The sequence below is a fragment of the Sciurus vulgaris genome, assembly GCF_902686455.1.
Source record: "Sciurus vulgaris genome assembly, chromosome: 10".
In the NCBI taxonomy this organism is placed as follows: domain Eukaryota; kingdom Metazoa; phylum Chordata; class Mammalia; order Rodentia; family Sciuridae; genus Sciurus; species Sciurus vulgaris.
The window spans coordinates 72,068,881-72,089,084 of NC_136470.1; the positions used below are offsets into that span (position 1 = coordinate 72,068,881).

The 20,204-nt window shown below is 42.5% G+C and overlaps 1 protein-coding gene across 3 annotated transcripts in view; it reads right to left on the bottom strand.

Annotated features, from left to right (window-relative positions):
• The window catches only part of ILDR1 (immunoglobulin like domain containing receptor 1), a 33,623-nt gene extending 20,743 nt beyond the window's left edge, over window positions 1-12,880 (bottom strand). The window contains exon 1 of one of the 3 annotated variants that reach the window (XM_079155928.1): window positions 12,597-12,880. In XM_079155928.1, coding sequence (XP_079012054.1) covers window positions 12,597-12,651 — 55 coding nt within the window. In that variant the 5' untranslated portion in view covers window positions 12,652-12,880. The remainder of the gene's footprint in view (window positions 1-12,596) is intronic. The other 2 variants (XM_079155927.1, XM_079155926.1) reach the window with 2 other exon arrangements.
• Window positions 12,881-20,204: the final 7,324 nt, after the last annotated feature.

Sequence of the window (20,204 nt, forward strand, 5' to 3'; positions counted from 1 at the left end):
TTTTTTCATGTCCAGAAGGGACAGTGGAATGCTGCTCAGTGAGGGATATGGAAAATGGACCCCAGGGAACAACTGTTCCCCTACCTGTCTTCCTGCCATGTGTGTAGGGAGATGTCTGATAAATTGGAGCTTTTGTCATTGCAGTGGGATAAAATAGAAGCCCAGGCCTCTGCTGGAGGAAAGATAGGAAGGGAAAATGGGGAGAGTACAGAAGGGACTCACACCTGGCCCTCATGGATAGCAGAACTGGCTGTCTCCAGTAGGAAGCCCCCATGATCTCTATCCACACCCTTTGAAGGACACGGAAAATAACAACCCCCAAGGAGAAAGGGAGAGTAATAGGCTCTGCACTTGTTGCAATTTTCCTTATCTACACCATTCCCCTGGCTGCCCCAGGTTTTCCTCTAGCTGTAACCAACACATTTCCTGCCAGGACTCAGCTAAGACCCTTATTGTAGCCAGTTGCCATCTTCCCTCCTGAAAATGTGCCCCTCCGCTGCTTAATAAAGCATCACTGGTCTGTTGAGGCCAGTCTCCATTTTCTTTTTCTTTTTGTATTCTCTTTCATATGCTGTCACTCAGGACAGGCTCCAGTCCCCAGGAATTAACTGACAGGTCCCCAGGACTGGGTTGTGATAAAGATGCCCTTTTACCACCCTGCTCCCATGACGGATGTGAGGGAGAGCAGTTCTGCAGCAGGGCAAGGAGACCTGTAGGCAGGAAGACTGCACAGAGTAGAGAGAGTTCAGCTGCACCCTAAGGCTCAGGTAGGATTAGGGTTACATAGGAGAAATAGGCAGAGGGCAGGGAAACTCACTGTTTGAGGAAAAAAGAAAAGGAGTGAGCAAAGACCTTCATCAGGAAGGGGCAGATAGTTAAGGAGCCTGGAGGAAGCTACGTGAGCTGGTGCCTCTGGCTGCAAAGGACAGAGGGGTAAACAAGGCGGGCTGGTGACAATGGGTGGAACGCTGGAGTATAGTGTGGAGTCTAAACCACAATCCACTGCCTATTTGCAGTTCACAGGTGATTTCTGCAGACTTTTCTGAAGAAGAGTAACAGCAGTAAAGTGGAAGATAGATGACTTCCTTATTCAGCTGCAAATGGAAAAGAACATAATTTTCAGAATAAACCTTCAGGAGTTTGGGGAAAACAGCTGCTACTTCTACCAGCTGTAGGATTCTCAGAACTCAGGCCAATCAGAATGGAAGGGCCCTGTTAGTAGCCTTAAGCCTATTGTGGATGATTTCACAATCTGATTGTTTTATTCTTGCTCCTCCATCACCAACCCCTTTGTTGTTTGTTTGTTTGTTTGTTTCTTCCAGACCTGACCTGAAATAGACCTTGGAGCTTTCAGCCATCAGGATTAAACTGAATGGCAGAAGCACTGCAGATAAGATTCTGATAGTGAGTGGTGGAGTACCACTGTCAACAAGGCCCTATTTTATTCAGTAAAACATTCTGATCGAAGAAAAAGAAAACCTTAGGTTCATGTAGCACCTTCAAATATATAGATTTTTATGCACTAAATGTGATCCTGGGGGCTGGGGTTGTGGCTCAGGGGTAGAGCACTTGCCTAGCATGTGTGAGGCACTGGGTTTGATTCTTAGCACCACGTAATTACAAATAAAGTAAAGGCCCATTGACAATTTTAAAAATATATTTTAAAAAATGTGATCCTGGGAGGAGACAAGCTGAGCTCACTTCATATGCAACACATCAGAGGTCTGGAAAAGTTAAGTGACATGTCTGTGTCTATTCTTTTTCCAAATCAACATTCTGTCCCTGGGCAGTGCGCTTGCCACTCTGCCTGGCTATTCCTAACATAAAGGAAGATAATTAGTATTCAAAGTTTGCAAATTGGAGGTTGGGGTCAGGTTATTAATTGCCACTCTAGCATGGCAATTAATAACCTACATGTTCTTTATTTGGTGGAAGTGTAATTTGATAAAGTTTATTCAAAGATACTAGTCAAAATTACTTGTACAGAGATGGAGCATATGGGAGAGGAGAGGGCAGGCTTGCTGAGGGTCAGAAAAAGGAATTTGGTTGCAGCCAGAAGCTTTGAAGATTAGTGAATCTGATCCTTTTGAGGGAGGAAAATGGGGACAAAGGGCGATCACCTTGATTAGCAAATATATACTAGCTCCCCTTATGTGAATGCCCTTACAATGGGCAAAGCACATCTGGGGAACCCAACTGACCTCTGCCAACATCAGTGCTGGCCCTGCTGCCTGCTGCTCTTTATTCTCCCTATAATTTCATCCCCTGTGTGAATTTTCAGGTTTAACATATATGAGGTCCCCAGGTGCTCTGAGCATATTGAGCTCTCTCACTCTCTTCCAGCCTCCTATCATCTTGCACAGATTTCACACCTTCACTCTCTGCCTGCCACACCCACGCCCACACACAGGGAGGAAGTACTAACAACCCAGCAAACTTCTTCCTTCTCAGTTGCTGTCCCTGACCCTCAGCATCTGTTGTGCAGCATACGATGTATGTTCTTTGTCTCTAAACCTCTCAAAACCCTCTGGAATGGGATGAGCTCTGCTCACCGATGTGCATAAAAGTTCAGAGGGTATAAGCCAAGCCCCAATGTGCACACATACCTAACCTAATGAGTGTCATCATCGGGATTTGAACTTAGGTCCTGATGACACTAAAACACAATTTTCCCCAAGTAGGTAAGCGTAATGTTCCAAGGTGGAGGTCAGGCACTAGACTGCTAAAAAAAAAATCGATCGTCCAGATTGGGAAGAAAAAGTAAGTAGCAACAAGCCCATGTCAGAGGCCAAAATTCTCCATCTCTCTTTTTCTTTAGTCTCTAGCTTCTCTGTACAACTAATCACACTGGGCATCCACAGTCAGCACTAAGCAGGTACGGTTTTGAAGAAGAGATCAGAAAACAATAGGATCTGGGCTGAAAATATCAGCAGCTTCAAAAAGAGAAATACCCTGATTATAAACATCTTGGTTGCAGCCTTGCTCTTTCAAACTTAGCACCCAAATTTTCCAAATTCTTAAATTCCCTTCATTTTATGGTCTTTCCTCCCAGATCCATCACCACCTATCTGTCTTATCATTTTCTCTTGAACATGTTAGATTTGGGGCCTGACTCCCTGTGTGCAGATTCTGCCTTCACTCCCCACCCTAAAGATTAGTAAGTTATTTCCAAAGTGCACCTTCTCATTATATGCAAAATTGGTAAGATGTCAATACATGCCTCATAGGATTAGAGGATAATAAATATTCCCCACTTAGTGGAGAGCTTGGCAAAATAGTAGACATTTAATACATACCAGACTTCATTTGTATCATCTGTACTTGTCTAATTTAGGAGACTGTGATTAACTGAGGCCAGCATGTAAAAAAATAATTTTAAAAGAATTAAAATTACAAATGTAAACTATCATTATAGTCTTTTCTTTGCAAAATGAATTAATAGATTAAAAACTTTGTAGCTTGTACATCAGTGAACCTATTCAGTTTGTCTCAGCTGTGAAAGAGGAAGGGAGAGAGACCTGTCATTGAAGAGTAGAAAGGAAACTTTAGAATAGATGTTAGAGTCATGGGAAAGTGGGATGGGAAAGGGGCTTCTCTGTTTCCCACCATGAGGTACTTTCCAAGACCATGCTGCTGTGCCAAGGAGGGGACTACCATCCTAGTAAAGTAGAAGGAAAATACACCAATAAAAGCAGAGGATTTGGCAGCTAAATACCTGTATTCTCAAATACATGTTTATCTTTGTACATTTTAAAATTCAGTCTCTCTTGTATCAGATTGGGCAAGATGTTACAGTTTATAGAAGATATCATCCACATAGTATAGGAATATAGGTGCTAAGTACATGTTTTTAAATTAAAAAGTGCTTTAAGGGGACTAGCTGGTATTTCCCCCTCTGTTTCATACAAAGGGGTCTAGGTAGGTAGGAGTGCTATAGTTGTGTCTGGAAAGTCTTCCAAAGGGCCATGTGCTGAAGGTCTCCAACCCAGCCCATGACACTCTTGGGAGGTAATGGAGCCTTTAAGAGGTGGAGCCTAATGGGAAGTTTTCAGCCATTGGGACCATGCCCTCAAAGAGAATTGTGGCATGCTGGTCTCTTCATTTGCTTTCCAGCTTCCATGAGATGAGTTGCTCTACTCTGCATGTGCTTCTGCCATGATGCTTTGCCTCAGCACAGGCCCAACAGCAATTCAGCCATGAACCATGGACTGAAACCTCCAAAACTGTGAACCAAAATCATCCTTTCCTTGCTCTAAGTTGATTATCTCAGATATTTTGTTATAGTTTTGCAAAGCCCACTAACACAGGGTAGAAGGCAGGGACACAGAGCATAGTCGTTCCTGGTAATGGTTGCAGCCTGATGCTGACTCTGATGGCGATGGGTTCTAAGTGTTTCTCAAATACACAGGCTCCTCAGCTCTATTCAGCAGGTTAACAAAAAGTACACAGGTTCAATCCTATCAGAGTTTACGTCTGAGCAAGCTATCTCCCCAAGTATATTTACCATCCGTACGTATTACATTTCCTTAGATAACAGTGCAAATATTAGAAGAGTCAAGGAGAAAGATACTGGCAATGAATAATGGTAAAGAAAGAAGAGAGTGTTGAGGGAGGAGAAATGGGATGAGGACAGTGAGACAGTTGGGAGGAATTATATCCAGGTATCATGTGTTTAACAAGGTCTGGTGTGTACCACTCAACAGTGCTAGGCTGGGGTCGGGGAGCTAAGCATGTGGCCATGCTGAGGAGGACAGTGATGTACACTGAGCACTTCCTTTCTTGGCAGACATGATGTTGAGTTCTTTGTTATACATTATTTCACTTAATCTTTGCAAAAGAAAAACCTCAACAAAACAGGAGATACCTGTGCTTTTCTCTCCTCAATATCATGGGTGAAGAAAATTCTCAAATTAACTTGCTTAAGGCCACAAAGCCTACACTGTTTCTAATATGCCACCTGTCTTTTAGATAAGTTTTCTAAATGAGATTTGACTCTGAGGAAGTTTCACAAATATAAGGGATGTTCACAAATGTATTCCATTATTTTGTACAGAAACACTGTTCCAGCTAGGTGCAGTGGTGCACACCTGTAATTCTAGTGACTCAGAAGGCCGAGATAGAAGGATCACAAGTTCAAGGCTAGCCTCAACAACTTAGCAAGACCCTGTCTTAAAATAAAAATTAAAAAGAACTGAGGATATTGCTCAGTGGTAAAATGCTCTGGAATTCAATCCCTAATACCACCAAAAAAAAAAAAAAAAAACAAAGGAAGCAAAAGAAAAAAAACACTTAACACTTTTTTCCTTTCCATTTATTAATACAAAATAAACAATAGGAAAGGGTAAAATAGAAAGTTCCTCCTTGCTGGCCATGAATTTTACTCTCTAAAAGTACTATTATTGATAATTTAGTGTAGATTCCTCTATAATTTTTCCTGTACTGTTTTTCTAAAACTATTAATCATATTATGCACATTGCTTTGCAACTTTTTCTTCAAACTAATGGCATATTCATATTAGTACATACAGATCTAATTTTTATTAGTGACTACATGAAAATTTACTCCATGGATGAAGTATAATTTATTTACAAATTTTCCTAATAGTGAGAATTTAGGTTGCTTTTGATTTTTCACTATCATAAACAATGTTGACATGAATTGCTGAAATAATTTTTTGTTTGTTTCTGATACTGAGGATTGAGTATAGGGGCACTTAACCACTGAACCACATCCCTAGCCCTTTTTTAAAATTTTTACCTAGAGACAGGGTCTTGCTAAGTTGCTCAGGGCCTTGCTAAGTTGCTGAGGTTGCCTTGGAACTTCTAATCCTCTTGCCTCAGCCTCCCTAGCTGCTGGGATTACAGGTATGTGCCACTGTGCCTGGCTAAAATAAATATTTTTATATAGGTATCTCTTCACATGCATACTTTTGTTTCAGTAGGATATGTATCTCAGAGTGAACTTGCTGGGTAAAAGGGAATAAGTCTTCTAAATTTTAATAGATACTTTAGAAAAAAATCTACATTCCCATGAACAATGACAGATCCATGCTTCACCACAATCTTTTCAAAAGGGGAAAATTTCAAACTTCAAAAAATTTTTGATAAACTACTAGGTAAAAAAAAAATAACCACTCAGGTGGTTTAAACTTGACGTTCCTTTGGTCACTAGGGGTAAAGAACAAGATCTGGTTGTAGTGCAGACACTTGGGGTTTCCCAAAGTCATTCACCCAATTAGTGACTCATGTCCCCACACACTCATCTCAGAGCATATGCAAATTTGGGCCACAGGAGAACGCACATATTCATCAATTTTTGAGTACCTACTCTGAGCCAGGCACCATTCTAGATGACAGGGATACAGTAGCAAATAAGAGAGACAAGGTTCCTGTACTCTTGGAAATTATATTCAGTGAGCGAGTCAATAATAACTATAAACACAGACAAAATACTTTCTGTTATAGATAAGTCTTACAGCTTGGCTCAGAAATTATAGAACTTTGAATATTAAATCCTATCTCTTTACAATAAGGGACTACACAGATACATGAATCCAATGTTCCTAATGACTCTTCTTCATTGTTTCATATTCTGAATCAAGCACTAAATCATCATCCTTTCATACAAACCTGGGCCTCTCCCATGGTTATCATCTTAGTGAATGGGCAAGATCAAAAACCAGGAATCATCCTTGATCTCTCTCCCTGACTCTTCATATGCAATCTGTCATCAAGTTGGGTTCATTTATCTTCTAAATATTTCTGGAATCTCTTTCTTTCCATCTTCACAACCATCCTACATCCTAGTACAAGCTGCCATCATCTCTAGCCTGCATACTGCCTTATCTTTCCTATCTCATGCACACCCTCCATTTCCCTCTTTATGGATTCCATACTGCTGTTCCATCCCCTCTTACCTCCAATAGCTGTCCATTGCTCTTAGGACACCAAACCTCTTGCCATGGCCCATGAAACCAAGCATACCTGACCCTACCCACCCTCTGGCTTTATCTCCACCACATTCCCAGTGGCCACCTCCACATAATCACACTGACATTCTTCCTGTCTCTCATGCTTATTGAACTACCATCCAGTGATCTTGCACATGCTCTTCCTTTGGCTTGGAATGATCATTACTCAGCTAACAATTCAAGCGTTCTGTCTTCAGGGAGGGCCTCCTGATTGAACAAAATCCATCCATCATGCATTTTCATACTACCCTGTATGCCTCTCTTTCACAGCCTGGTCACAGTTGCATTTCTACATTTCTTCGTATCCCTTCTAGCCAGTGAGCATCATGGCAGTGAGGGCGACGACTGTTTGTGTTTGCCAGCATAATGCCTTGCACATAGCAATGTATGCAAGATAGGTTTAGAACAAATTTTAAGTGCTCTAAAAGTTCATAGAACAAATGGTCAAAGTTAGCCATTTGTAGAATGACCAGACTGAAAGCAAGGAAGAACAGTGTGTGTTAGGGGGACATGGAAACACTAAACCATGTCCATATCAGTGGGGACAAGGCTACCCAAGTTAGTGATCCCAGAAATAAATGAGCCTCGAATTCCAAACCAAAAGCTTGTAAGCGATGGGGAGGTTCTTGAATGAAAGATTAAAGTGAAAGTGGGAAAAATTAATCCAGGTCGGTTAATCTATCATCTGGGTAGAGGATGGTTGGAAGTTGATAGAGAGGTAGTAGGCCTAGAGGCAAGGACAGTTGAAGTGCTCAAAGTAGGCTACTGAAAGTACTGCTACCTCGAACAGTAGAGCAGCAGCAGATCCTGCAACTGAGCAAAAGAATTTGGGGATTAACTGAAGGTGGGATATGAAGAAAAGTATCACACTGCTGTCCTCTAACCCTACATCCCCCCAACATGTACAAACTAGAAGGTCTGGAAATAAGAACTTGAGAAAGAAAAGACTTGAGAATCTTCCCAGTTCTTAAAACATGCAATTTTACTTTCTCCCTAGAACTTCAAATAATGAAGCAAATTATTAAGCTAAAATAAACCCAGGTAGACTATCCATTAATTACCCAGCATTTCATTCCACTGCATTGTTGCCGGGGTGAGGGTTTAATAATCGGCATTTAGTTAGATGAACCTGTTCCTATTTCTGTATACCAGAATTCAATCAAACAAAACAAACCTGCTCCACCGTGTGAGACAGGACAAAGAGCAACGGACTAAGAGTGAGGGTGCCAGAGTTCTGTCCCCAGCTCGCACGCATTCCACTGCCCCAGTCTGAGACAGAATTTCCCTGATCTAGATTTCCTTATCTGTACAACTGGCTCGGAGGGGAAGACAGAGGATGGGCGTTCTACCTGTCTTCAACAGAACACAGGATTCTGGGGAGGTACTTCAGGAGCCTCCAAGGAGGGGGCAAGGAGAAGCTGAGTGGGCAGCCTCCCATCTATCACCTGTATCCTCCTCATGGAAGCTCTACTATCTACCACATCAGATTAAGTCTACAGTATGATCCACCCCTCTGCCCGACCATCCAGGGGAAATTACTGGTCTGGATAGTCTCTTTCCAAGGCATCTACAGATACCTTAGGGATCAGTTTTCTTATTTTCTATAACATTATAATAAAAGTTGATAACTGGTGGTTCTGTAAGGTAACACCTCTCTATGATGTTAAAAAATTTTCACAAAAGTACAAATGACACATATCCCGTTAGAATTTGGAGGTAGGGGTGGGGATCAACTTTCATTCCAAGAATAAACTTTGAGGTTGGGCAAAAGCAATCAGAGATATCAGGCAATAATGCAAAGAGCTACATATCTTAATATTTTGCACTAAGGAGCAAGTATCCAGGCATCATTTGTTTGATAAAAATACATTTCTAAAGAAAAAAACTTCAAAGAACTAGAAAACAAAAACAAAACCCACCCACCTCTGAAAACTGATCTTTAGATAGTTCAGAGCATCAGGACTGTGTAACTTCACAAGACTCCCTGTCCTCAGAACTTCCATCCGGGCCCCAAGCCACACCAGCCAGTGAGTACCTAAATCAGACCCATTATACTACTGGCCTACACTTTGCAGTTGTGGGAACCTGAATGCTAATGAGAGGATTGGTATGACTCTTCTTTGAAAACAGAAGATCAGGTGATGGACCACAAGGAACACACTCTAGTACAGGATTTTCCAAAATACATACTTACTGGAAATTAACTTACTGGATTTTTCTATTTAATAGTTTTAATAATTTAATGTTTTGATAGTTTTCCTATTTCATAGTTTAGTGTTGGATTAATTTATATGAATTTAAATATTGATAAGAGAACATCTGACATTATGATTTCACCTGAGACAGTAACAGGATTTTTGTGACCCTTTTGTTTCCTTTTTATAAACCTTACGTATGTGCATATACGTTCAGTGTAAACTATACTTAGTACTGGGAATTGTGAAAACAATGTGAAAAGTAAGAAAGGAAGCTTGATCTTCAGTTTGATCTCAAGAGACATTTGGGGAGGTTTGCTTTAAAAGTAAAGGAAAAGGTGGGAGCAGAAGGGATGGACTCATCCCTAGTATTTCTCGAGTGATGACCATGCCGTAGATGCTGTGCTGGATCTTAACCCACTAATAAGAGTTGGCCTTGTTGGGTTTGCAGGGCGCTACTTAGTAGTAGTGAGAAGATGTTTTCTGTTTTCCAGATAAAGGGAGTTTAATAATTTACCTAAGTCACAGTGAATATGAGGCAGATTCCGAATTCTATCCTGATCACCACTGCTACGGTTTGAATCTGCATTGTCCCCCAAAGGCTATGTGTTAAAGGGTTGGTCCCCACTTGGTGCTATTGGGAGGTGATGGAACTTTTAAGACGTGGGGCCTAGTGGGAGGTTTTAGGTTATGAGCCATGCCCTTGAAGGGGTTATTAGGACCTTGGCCCCTTCCTGTTTCTCACTTTGCTCCTGGCTCCCATGCGATGAGCAGCTTCTTCCCCCATGCACTCCCACCATGGTGTGCTCCCTCATCACAGGCCCAAAAGCAGTGGGGCCAACCATGGACTGAAACCTACAAAACTGTGAACCCAAATAAAACTTTCCTTTTTTTGTTTTGTTTTGTTTTGTTTTTTTCGTGGTATCAGGGATTGAACCCAGGTGGTCTTTAACCACTGAGAAACATCCCCAGCTCTATTTAATATTTTATCTAGAGACAGGATCTTGCTAAGTTGCTTTAGGACCTCACTAAGTTGCTGAGTCTGGCTTTGAACTCGCAATCTTCCTGCCTCAGTCTCCTGAGCCACTGGGATTACAGGCAGGCATGTACCACTGTGCCTAACCTTTCCTATTTTTAAGTTGATTATCTCAAATATTTTGTTATTGTGATGAAAAGCTGAATAACAGAGTCATTTCTCTGTTCACAGTTTCTTAGCCACAGAGGAAGGAGGAGTTAATTTCTTTAACATTAGATTTAAACAATCCTATTTGGGCTAAATTGAGTCTACTATTATCACCAGGCTGATATTTATTAAGCCCACCTTGCTTTGTGTAGGCACTGAACAAAGTGCTTTAAAATTTCATTTTAATTACAGGTCACATAAACCTTACCTGTACTATTGTCATCACTGTTTACTGGAGGCTTTGAACAATTCAGTAAATTGCCCAGAGTCACACAGACATTATTGATGGAAACCCACTTTAAATAGCTGAATGCAGTTTTATTTACATTTCTATATATATTCAGGGAAAATGTCTGCTAAAATAGCTATTTCCCTTCGAAGTGTTGGAGTTAAATAGTTGAAATCTCAAATTCTCATGTATGAAATATAAGTGGACTTACATGTTCGTGTAGGACTTTCTTGCTTTCAGCACTCTCTTTTTCTAAAACACATCATGCAGGCCGGCTTCCATTTAAGGCATGTCAGGCAAACACCGTGGACTGTATAATTGTACTACTTCAGTGTCTCAGCTACTAACACCATGTGGCTGGTTCACGGAGATTCTAAGTCCCTGCCCAATGACAAGCTGCTTACTCTAAGAATGTACTCTTTGGTTATAATCACTGTATTTGAAGAATGTTCAGTGTTCAATATTCTTCATTAAAGTTAGATAGCTTTTTAAAACGTTATGCTGATGATTTAAGGACTGGGGTTTGTACCCTGCAGGGATTTTCATCTGTAAGGCTTTTTTTCTTATTCTATTATCCCAGGTAACTGCCATTTCTGAAGTCCTGTGGGAATGGGGTTCCCAGTAGAAGGTGGGAGCAGACCTCTATTTCCCTGAAAAGACAGTCTGAATAGCTTCTGAAGACCCCAGATACATGGAGTTTGAAACGAACATGACAAGCACAGAGAAAAGACTGAAGCTATGGGTTTTTATGAATTTGCATTCACAGTCTAAGCTGGTGACTGCTCTAGTGGAATTTTGGGTACTTAAATTTAGATGAGGTTTAGCCCATTTTCTTGTGCACTGTGGGTGTCCAACACCTAGCTTCATGAGTATCAGAACATTTATTTAAGACCTGTATCCTCGTAAGCCAGAGGGGGTTGGCATTACTAACTTTCTGGTTTTCCTACCTTCTCACAATCCTCCCTTGCTTTTATTCTCAGCATTAAGCTTAAGTTATTGTAGAATCCTGTCTGAGTGAGATTTGGTTACACCTGAGCAGAGCTCCTGTCCTATCAATCTTATAAAAAGGAAATTTTGCCTACATGGCCATAATACATCTTTCCTCTCAAAAAACATACAATATTCAAGTTAGTCTGTGAGCAAATTCTGAGCTTACCTTCCACTGACAACTTAAAGGTAAGTAGGCAGCTGTTGCTAGAGGGAAAAAAAGGTAAAGTGATTTAAAACAGGGTGGAACTTCCAAGGGAACTTATAATTCTTGTTTGCAAAGTCACACCTACACCTTAGTTTGCAAAAGGCCAGAAAAGCCTGCACATTCTGTCATCCCACTACCCTTTCCTACCTGGTGCACATTTCTGTCCTATTTCCAGAACCATACCCAGACACACAAAATCATGCTTTCCAAAGTAGAGAGGGAATTAGTGTGCAGGTTGAAGCTGAGACAGTAGGTAGCTGGACACCTGAAGGCAAGTTAACAAGCAGAGTAAAGTTAAGGTAGTGAGTGGTTAGAAAGTAGGAAAGTGGCACTGAAAACGGATAGGAAAAAAGCCCCTGTTGGGGTCCTATCAAATAGACTCAGGATTATGCCAAACTTTCCTTCGTAGTCTGATGATACACTATAAATCCCCAGAAATTAAAAAAAAAAAAAAATGCACTTCTGGGTCAATATGGTTGCCAGTATTTCTGTAACCTAAAAGCAAGTATCAAATGAACGGGAAAAGTTATTAGGAATTTTAGGAATGGTGCCTTTTGCCTCTATCACTTCAGCTTTAAAGATCAAGAATGAACCTGGAGGGAAAGTCCATACGCTCTGAGTCTCTTTTTGGAAGGACCTGGACTAATAAAAGAGAAAAACAACAGGTTGCTACAGGCAGAAACACGATCCCGTCCCTGTGCCAAGCGCCCGCCAGAGTGCAGCCCAGGCCTCCACTGCCTTGCGGGTGGCCAGCTCTGCAAGGCCAAGCAATGGCTTCCTGTCTCCCTGGGCGCAGAGTGGGTCCCATTTTTCTACGGCTCACCTGCTGGGAGCCAGGTGAAGAGCAGCAGCCAAGGGGAGGGCAGCTCTGAGCCCATGCTGACCCTGCTCTGGCCCCTTGCAGCTCAGGGGTTTCCGGGCACCGTGTCTTTCTTCATCAGTCGCCGCCCTGGGACGCACATCTTCAAAGAGCTCCCTCGGGTTTCCCCTCTCCTGGCGCAGCACGGAGGGAGGGTCGGCTCCGGTCCCCGGCTGGTGACACCTGCTCATCCGCACCTGCGGCGCTCTGGGAGGCTCCGCCCCCACCTGGTGAGGCCTCGGTTTCCTGCTCCGCCCCCGGCTGGCGAGAGGACCTCGGGTACCCGCCCTACCTGGCGCCCCCACCCACACACACCTCCGCGCCGCAGGCGGCCGGGTGACTCCTTCGCACGGAAGCTCGGTCTCCGGCCACTCGCCCCGCCCGCCCTTAGAGAATGTTGCCATTTTCCTCCAGATCTTCTTCGGCAATCTCACATCTTGCAAATTTCTCCCCTGTCTTTCTAGAATTATGTGGATATAACTTTCTAGGTTGTATTTCCTGCGTTGTATTTCCGTTCCCTCATAGATACTTAGAAGACTTTTTTTCCCCACAAAAAAACACTAATGAAATTTATACGCGATGTCTGTTCAAGTTTTCTGGAAACTAAAGAGCCTACAAAGTGAGGTGTGAACTACAGACATAAACAATTTTCCACAATTGTAAAATTAACAGAATTTTTAAATTATAGAAAAATGTAATGAAACTCTAAAACAGCCCTCTCTCACCATCCATAGGTAGGCATCACTAATGGGCCCCTCGCCCCCATCCTTTGCCTCTCAGCAGCCCTCCCAAGGTCAAGGTTTTGACTATTGAACTTAAAAAGACAACTAGGTCTCTTTGCACCCTTCCACCTAGGATGGAATCTCAGTCTGTCATCTGTAGTAGGGACCCACAGGAAGGGCAAAGAGGAGAAAGGTACACTTGCCTTTGGGAACCAACCAAGCAACAACATTAACTTGCAAAATCACAGATACTCTGGTTGATATAAGTAGAGAGCAAGCCATTTTAAACGCATGTCTCTGCTCAGTGCTCTTTGGTTGACTCTGCTCCCCCTTCTGTAACAAACACCCCACCCCCAACAACTTTTTCTTCAAGAATAGAATAATACAAATACATTAAACATAGTTTCAGGAGGCTCCCCTTCTGGTCACTACTTTTGAAATCACTATTACTTCTCCTAAGCACATTTCCTGCCCTGCTCTGCTGCGAAGGGTCCTCTTCACTGGTGCTGCTGGTGTCCTTCATCTCACCTCCATTCAGAGGGACAGGCTTGTCCCTCTGATTCTGAGGTCTCAACTCAGCCCCTCCTCCCCACCCCCACCCACTCTTGGGACTGGCCTCTGGTTCCCACAATGGGCCCCTTCACTTTAAATGTTTTTTTTCTTATAGTCTCTCCCAGAAAATAGGAAGTAAATTCAGGAAGTGTGTGGCCAAAAGCAGATGGTCAAGTATGTGTAACAGACTTCAGATCTGCCCTGGTCGGATCCCAGCACAGCAGCAGCAGGAGGCAGCAGTGTGAGGGAGGGGCTGGCTTAACCCCCTCCAGGGATTCAGTACACATACCCAGGAACATTGTGCATGTTTGGATGTCTGTGACCTTGAGTCTAAAAAATACTCCTTCTCACATTCACTTCCCATACCCTTCAGTCCCTGTTTTGGTATAAATGCCACTGTAATACTCATCTAAGCAATCATTTCTCCATGTTTGTTCCACAGAGCAATAGTTTCATGGAATTTAAAAAAAAAATTTTTTTTTAAAGTTGTAGATGGACACAATACCTTTATTTATTTATTTTTATGTGGTGCTGAGGATGGAACCCAGTGCCTCACACATGCCAGGTAAACACTCTACCACTGAGTCACAATCTCAGCCCCTTCATGGAATTTTAATAGTTTATTTTAAAAAGTGTTCGAAGGTCAAATGAATTTGAGAAAAGCTGGATTAAACTAAATGAAACGGTTTTTCAGGACTTACTAAACCCTTGGAGTGTTACTGTATGCTTGAATCTTCAAGGGAATATGGCATGCAGCATCACCTAAATTCAAAACCCTTTTCTTACAGATATTTTAGGGCAGATATTCTTTAGAACACTTTTTGTGAAATCCTGGTGTTCTAAACCAACATAATTGAGATAAGTTGGAAACTTTGGTAGTTCTTTAATCAAGAACTAGACTTTTCTTATTTTCTCTTGGGAGTTACTCATTCAGTTGAATACTTCCATCGCTTTCCTTGGTGAACACTTAGGTTAATTTTATTTCAATCTGTTCTCTGTCTACTATGTGCACCCTATTTATTCACATTTATTATGTAGCATGTACCAAGCAATGTTCTTAGTGCTTCACATGCATTATCTCATCAAATTCCCACAAAAACTGTATGAAAGAGGGCCTGTTATTATAGACGTGAAAACTGAGATAACAAAGAGATAACTTGCCTAAGATCACAAAGCTAGTCAGAGGTGGATAATGAGTCTAGGTGAGAGAGTCTGACTGTAGCTTAGCTGTCATTCCATTAACCCTTACCTCTGTGTGTCTCAATCTGTGTTCACAACTGGCCAACTCTATCAGTGTGTGCTAATACAGGTTTTTCCACATACGTCTTTTAACTCTGCATAAAGGAAATCTCAATTCTAAGCCCTGAACTCTCTTGGGCCAGTTATTTTTTCCAACATGTGCCATTAGAACAATCAAGATTAGCTAAGAGTATTTATTTGGCTCAGAACAACAGACAGTTGTTTCATTGCTAGACATGAAAAAAAAATTGTTTGACCAGCTGATAGTAAGAGACAACTTTCCTCATTTACAAAGTAACAATAACTCCCATTTAGCAAGCAGTTACATTGCACCAGCACCATTCTGAGCATTTTTGGTATGAATCTTCTCAACAACACTGTTAGGCAATGAGCTATCATTGTCCCTATTTTACAAAGGAGAAACTTAGGACACAAAGCTTTAGTAACTTATCCAAATTTTCCCAGTTTATATGTAGCAGAGCTGAGAAGCAAACTCAGGCAGTTTGTCTGCAGAGCATGTACTCTTAATCACCACCCTGTTCATACTATGCTTCTATGTGTTGACTGAGCCAGGGCCTGAATACAAAGCACTGAGCTGCGATCTCATCATTTATCATCATACTTCTTAGATGAAACTGAATCCATGAGTGTTGCTGAATACTGTGTGGTTTCTGAATACTGTACATATGCCTCTGTAGTCAAAAGAATGTAATATTTGCTCATTTCTAAGTGTATTGATCAAAAATGGAAATTATTTGTCAGACCCACAAGATAGTGAAGAATAACGTAAGTAAAAATCATGCACTAGGCACTTAGGGCTAAAGGAAGGCAAGAAATGAGAGTAGTTAACTAATGCTAGCAGACTTGGACTATGTCTTATGTATTTTTATATGCCTAGGACTTGCATAGTACCTGACATATAGATAACACTCAACAAATATTTGTTTAGCTTTTTATTAATAGTTCCAAGAGGAAGTGACATCTGATCCGTGTTTGAAAATGAGTCTGACTTTGCAGAGCAATCCAAGCAGAGAGACCAGCATGCAAAAAAATCATGGCACCAAGGAACAGCACAGCTGAACTATAAGTACTTCAGTTTTGCTAGACTAGTATGGTAGAGATCTAGCCAAGGTGAATAAAGGGCCTTGTTTGACCAGCTGGAGAAATAAATCTTAATACAATAGACAATGAGGAGCCAACGAGGCATTTTTAAGTTGGGTGAGGCAGAAGTGCACTGTAGAAAGTTAAACTTGGCAGCAGTAAGAAAAATGGTTGGTGGGAAATGAGACCGAAAGTGGAAGACTAATGAGCCAATTGTAACTATAATTAATGCGGGAGATACTGGGGACCCAAACCAATCATTAGTGGTGACTGAGGAAAGAACATAGGTTTCTGTCTGTTGACATTGGATGAATGGTGATACATGTAAAGAATATAGATACACAGAAAGAATAGCAGGTTTTGAATCACTTCAGACACATTGCACCAGAGAGAATAGTGGATTATTCAAATAAAAATCCTGTGGATGGTTGGACAACTTTCTTAAGTGGAAGTGGCTGAATGAGCTTGGTAGGGGTTTCATAAATGTGTGGGGAGGTCTGGGTCAGTAGGGGCTGGGAGACCTTTTTTTGTTTAATAGGATATAATGCAACAGTCCATTTTGAAGTTGGGCTAAAGTCAGAGAGTGGTAGATCTAGTAAAAGAAGTGTTGGAACAAGTATGTTCATAATTACCAATCCTATTCAACATTTTACTGGATAATTAGCACAATAAGAAAAAAGGAATGAAAAGGTTTGAGATGAAGAATAAAGGTGTTATTATGGGGTTTTCAAGATGGCGGCCTAGAGGGTGGCTGCATTTCATGTTGCTCCAGGACTCAGGATTCAAAAGAGGAGAAATTGAGAGGCTTGGGACCAAATCAAAGCAGCTGGGTGAGTCTCTCCCATTGGGGAGGCGTTCCGGATGGGGCGGTAGTCCCGGAACACAGGGAACTTTGTGAAGTAGAGCTGCCGGCGAGACGCCACTCCCCCCACTGGAGCAGTGAACTCGGACAACTGGGAGCATCAGAGAGGAGGCCGCTCAGCACAGCGCTGGGACTCGGAGCCACCACTGGGGCTCCGGAGGCTGCCTAGGGGAGGAGCGGCGAGGAGAGCTGTGTGCTGTGTGGACTCACAACACCGGGGCCTGCCCTGAGGAGGAGGAGGAGGAGCGTGGCTGCTTGGATTCGGAGTGACTACACCAGAGCTACAGGCGGTTGCCAGAGGAGGGGCTGTGTAGCGAGCTCGTTGGACTCAGACCACTTCTGAACACCAGGGACTGCCCGGAGAGTAGGAGGAGGAGGAGGAGGAGTGCGGCAGGACGTTTGGACTCACAGTGACTGCATTGGAGCTCCAGGCGGCTGCTCAGAGGAGAAGGCGAGTGGTGAGTTGTTTGGACTTAAAGCGACCGCTCCTGAACACAGGCGGGCTGCCTGGAGGAGAAGCGCAGTGGGTCGCTTGGTCTCCAGTGGCCACACCAGAGCTCCTGGCGGTTGCCCAGAGGACTCGTGCAGCGGGTCATGTGGATTCAGAGCCACTCAGAGTGACTGCTCCTGAACACCCGGGGGGGTTACCTGGAGGAGGAGGAGGAACAGGGAGGGTCATTTTGACTCGGAGTGATTGATTGCCCTGGGCTACGGGTGGTCGGTGGGAGGAGGAGGCACGCAGTGAGTTGCTTGGACTCCTAGTGACCGCACCGGAATACTGGGCGGCTGTCTGGAGGAAGAGGCATGTGACGGGTCTCTGGGACTCAGAGCGATTGTACGGGGCCCCAGGTGGCTGCTCAGAGGAGGGGCTGCATAGCCAGGCGATTAGGTGCAGAGCAGGGTCCCAGGATCTAGGAGGCTTCTGGGTGGAAGAGCTGCACAGAGACAGGCTTAGGGGCGGAGCGAAGGTTCCAGGCCTGCGGGCTGATTCTCTGAGGAGGGGCAGCCTAAGGAGATTCATTTGCGAAGGGTGAGGCTCCGAGGCCCAGGAGGTAGGGCCAGGCCCCTGGGAACTTTGCAGAGGAAGGCAGGCCAGCCCAGGCGGTAGCTGTAAATTGAGGGGAACCTCTAGGAGGGAACTGACCAGCGAGACCTCCCCACCGGGTGAGTCTTACCTGCCGGGTGAGGTTTCCCCACAAGGACGGTAAAACCAGAGACAGGCCCAAACAGGCCTTGCCTCAGCCCGCAGCCTAGTTCCCCTTTGGATGACCATTGGTCAACAAGTGGATACACCTCTGCCCACTAGCAGGGAATATACCCCACCTGAAGGCCACCACTCCTAGAGAGGCAGATTCCTTGGGCAGCACCGCATTATCAACTTCCTCCAAGACTTCAGCCTACTGAAGGCTAAGAGGGGATATATATAGAAATCTTCAGGGACATTGTAAGTCAATAAAGGAAATCTGCAATATCTCAGCGGTCCACTGATACCTGAACAATATGAGAAAACAAGGAAAGAAAATGCCCCAAACAAATCGAGATGTTACATCAATAAAACCCAATGACAGCATGGCAGAAGAAATGACAGAAAAGGAGTACAGAATGTACATAATTAAAATGATCAGAGAAGCAAATGATGAGATGAAAGAGCAAATGCAGGCACTGAATGATGAGATGAAAGAGCAAATGCAGGCATTGAATGATCGCACCAATTGACACTTAAAAGAGCAAATACAGGAAGCAAAAGATCATTTCAATAAAGAGTTAGAGATATTGAAAAAAAACCAAACAGAAATCCTTGAAATGAAGGAAACAATAAACCAAGTTAAGAACTCCATAGAAAGCATATCCAGTAGGATAGAACACCTGGAAGACAGAACCTCAGACATTGAAGACAAAATATTTAACCTTGAAAACAAACTTCAACAAACAGAGAAGATGGTAATAAATCATGAACAGAATCTACAAGAAATATGGGATATCATGAAAAGGCCAAATTTAAGAATTATTGGGATTGAGGAAGGCCTAGAGAAACAAGCCAAAGGAATGAACAATTTATTCAATGAAATAATATCAGAAAATTTCCCAAATCTGAAGAATGAAATGGAAAATCAAGTTCAAGAGGCTTATAGGACTCCAAATACACAAAATTACAACAGACCCACACCAAGGCACATTATAATGAAAATGACTAACATACAAAATAAAGACAGAATTTTAAAGGCTGTGAGAGAAAAGAACCAAATTACATTCAGGGGGAAACCAATACGGATATCAGCAGATTTTTCAATCCAGACCCTAAAAGCTAGAAGGGCCTGGAACAACATTTTTCAAGCCCTGAAAGAAAATGGATGCCAACCAAGAATCTTATACCCAGCAAAACTTACCTTCAAATTTAACGATGAAATAAAATCCTTCCATGATAAACAAAAGCTAAAAGAATTTACAAAAAGAAAGCCAGCATTACAGAACATTCTCAGCAAAATATTCCATGAGGAAGAGATGAAAAACAAAGAAGCAAATCAGCAAAGGGAGGAATTATCCTAAAGGAATTGTCAAATAAAGGAGGAGCCAAGTTGTGTCAAACAAATCAATAAATAAAATTTAAAAAATGAACCAAATGACCGGGAAACCAAATCATATCTCAATAATAACCCTGAATGTTAATGGCCTGAATTCATCAATCAAAAGACATAGACTGGCAGATTGGATTAAAAAGAAAGATCCAACAATATGTTGCCTGCAAGAGACTCACCTCATAGAAAAAGATACCCATAGACTAAAGGTGAAAGGATGGGGAAAAACATACCATGCACATGGACTCAGCAAAAAAGCTGGAGTATCCATCCTCATTTCCGATAATGTGGACTTCAAGCCAAAGTTAGTCAGAAGGGATAAAGAAGGTCATTTCATACTGCTTAAGAGAAGCATAAATCAGCAAGATATAACAATCATAAACATCTATGCCCCAAACAGTGGCTCATCCATGTATGTCAAACAAATCCTTCTCAATTTCAGAAACCAAATAGACCATAACACAATAATACTAGGTGATTTTAACACGCCTCTCTCACCACTGGACAGATCTTCCAGACA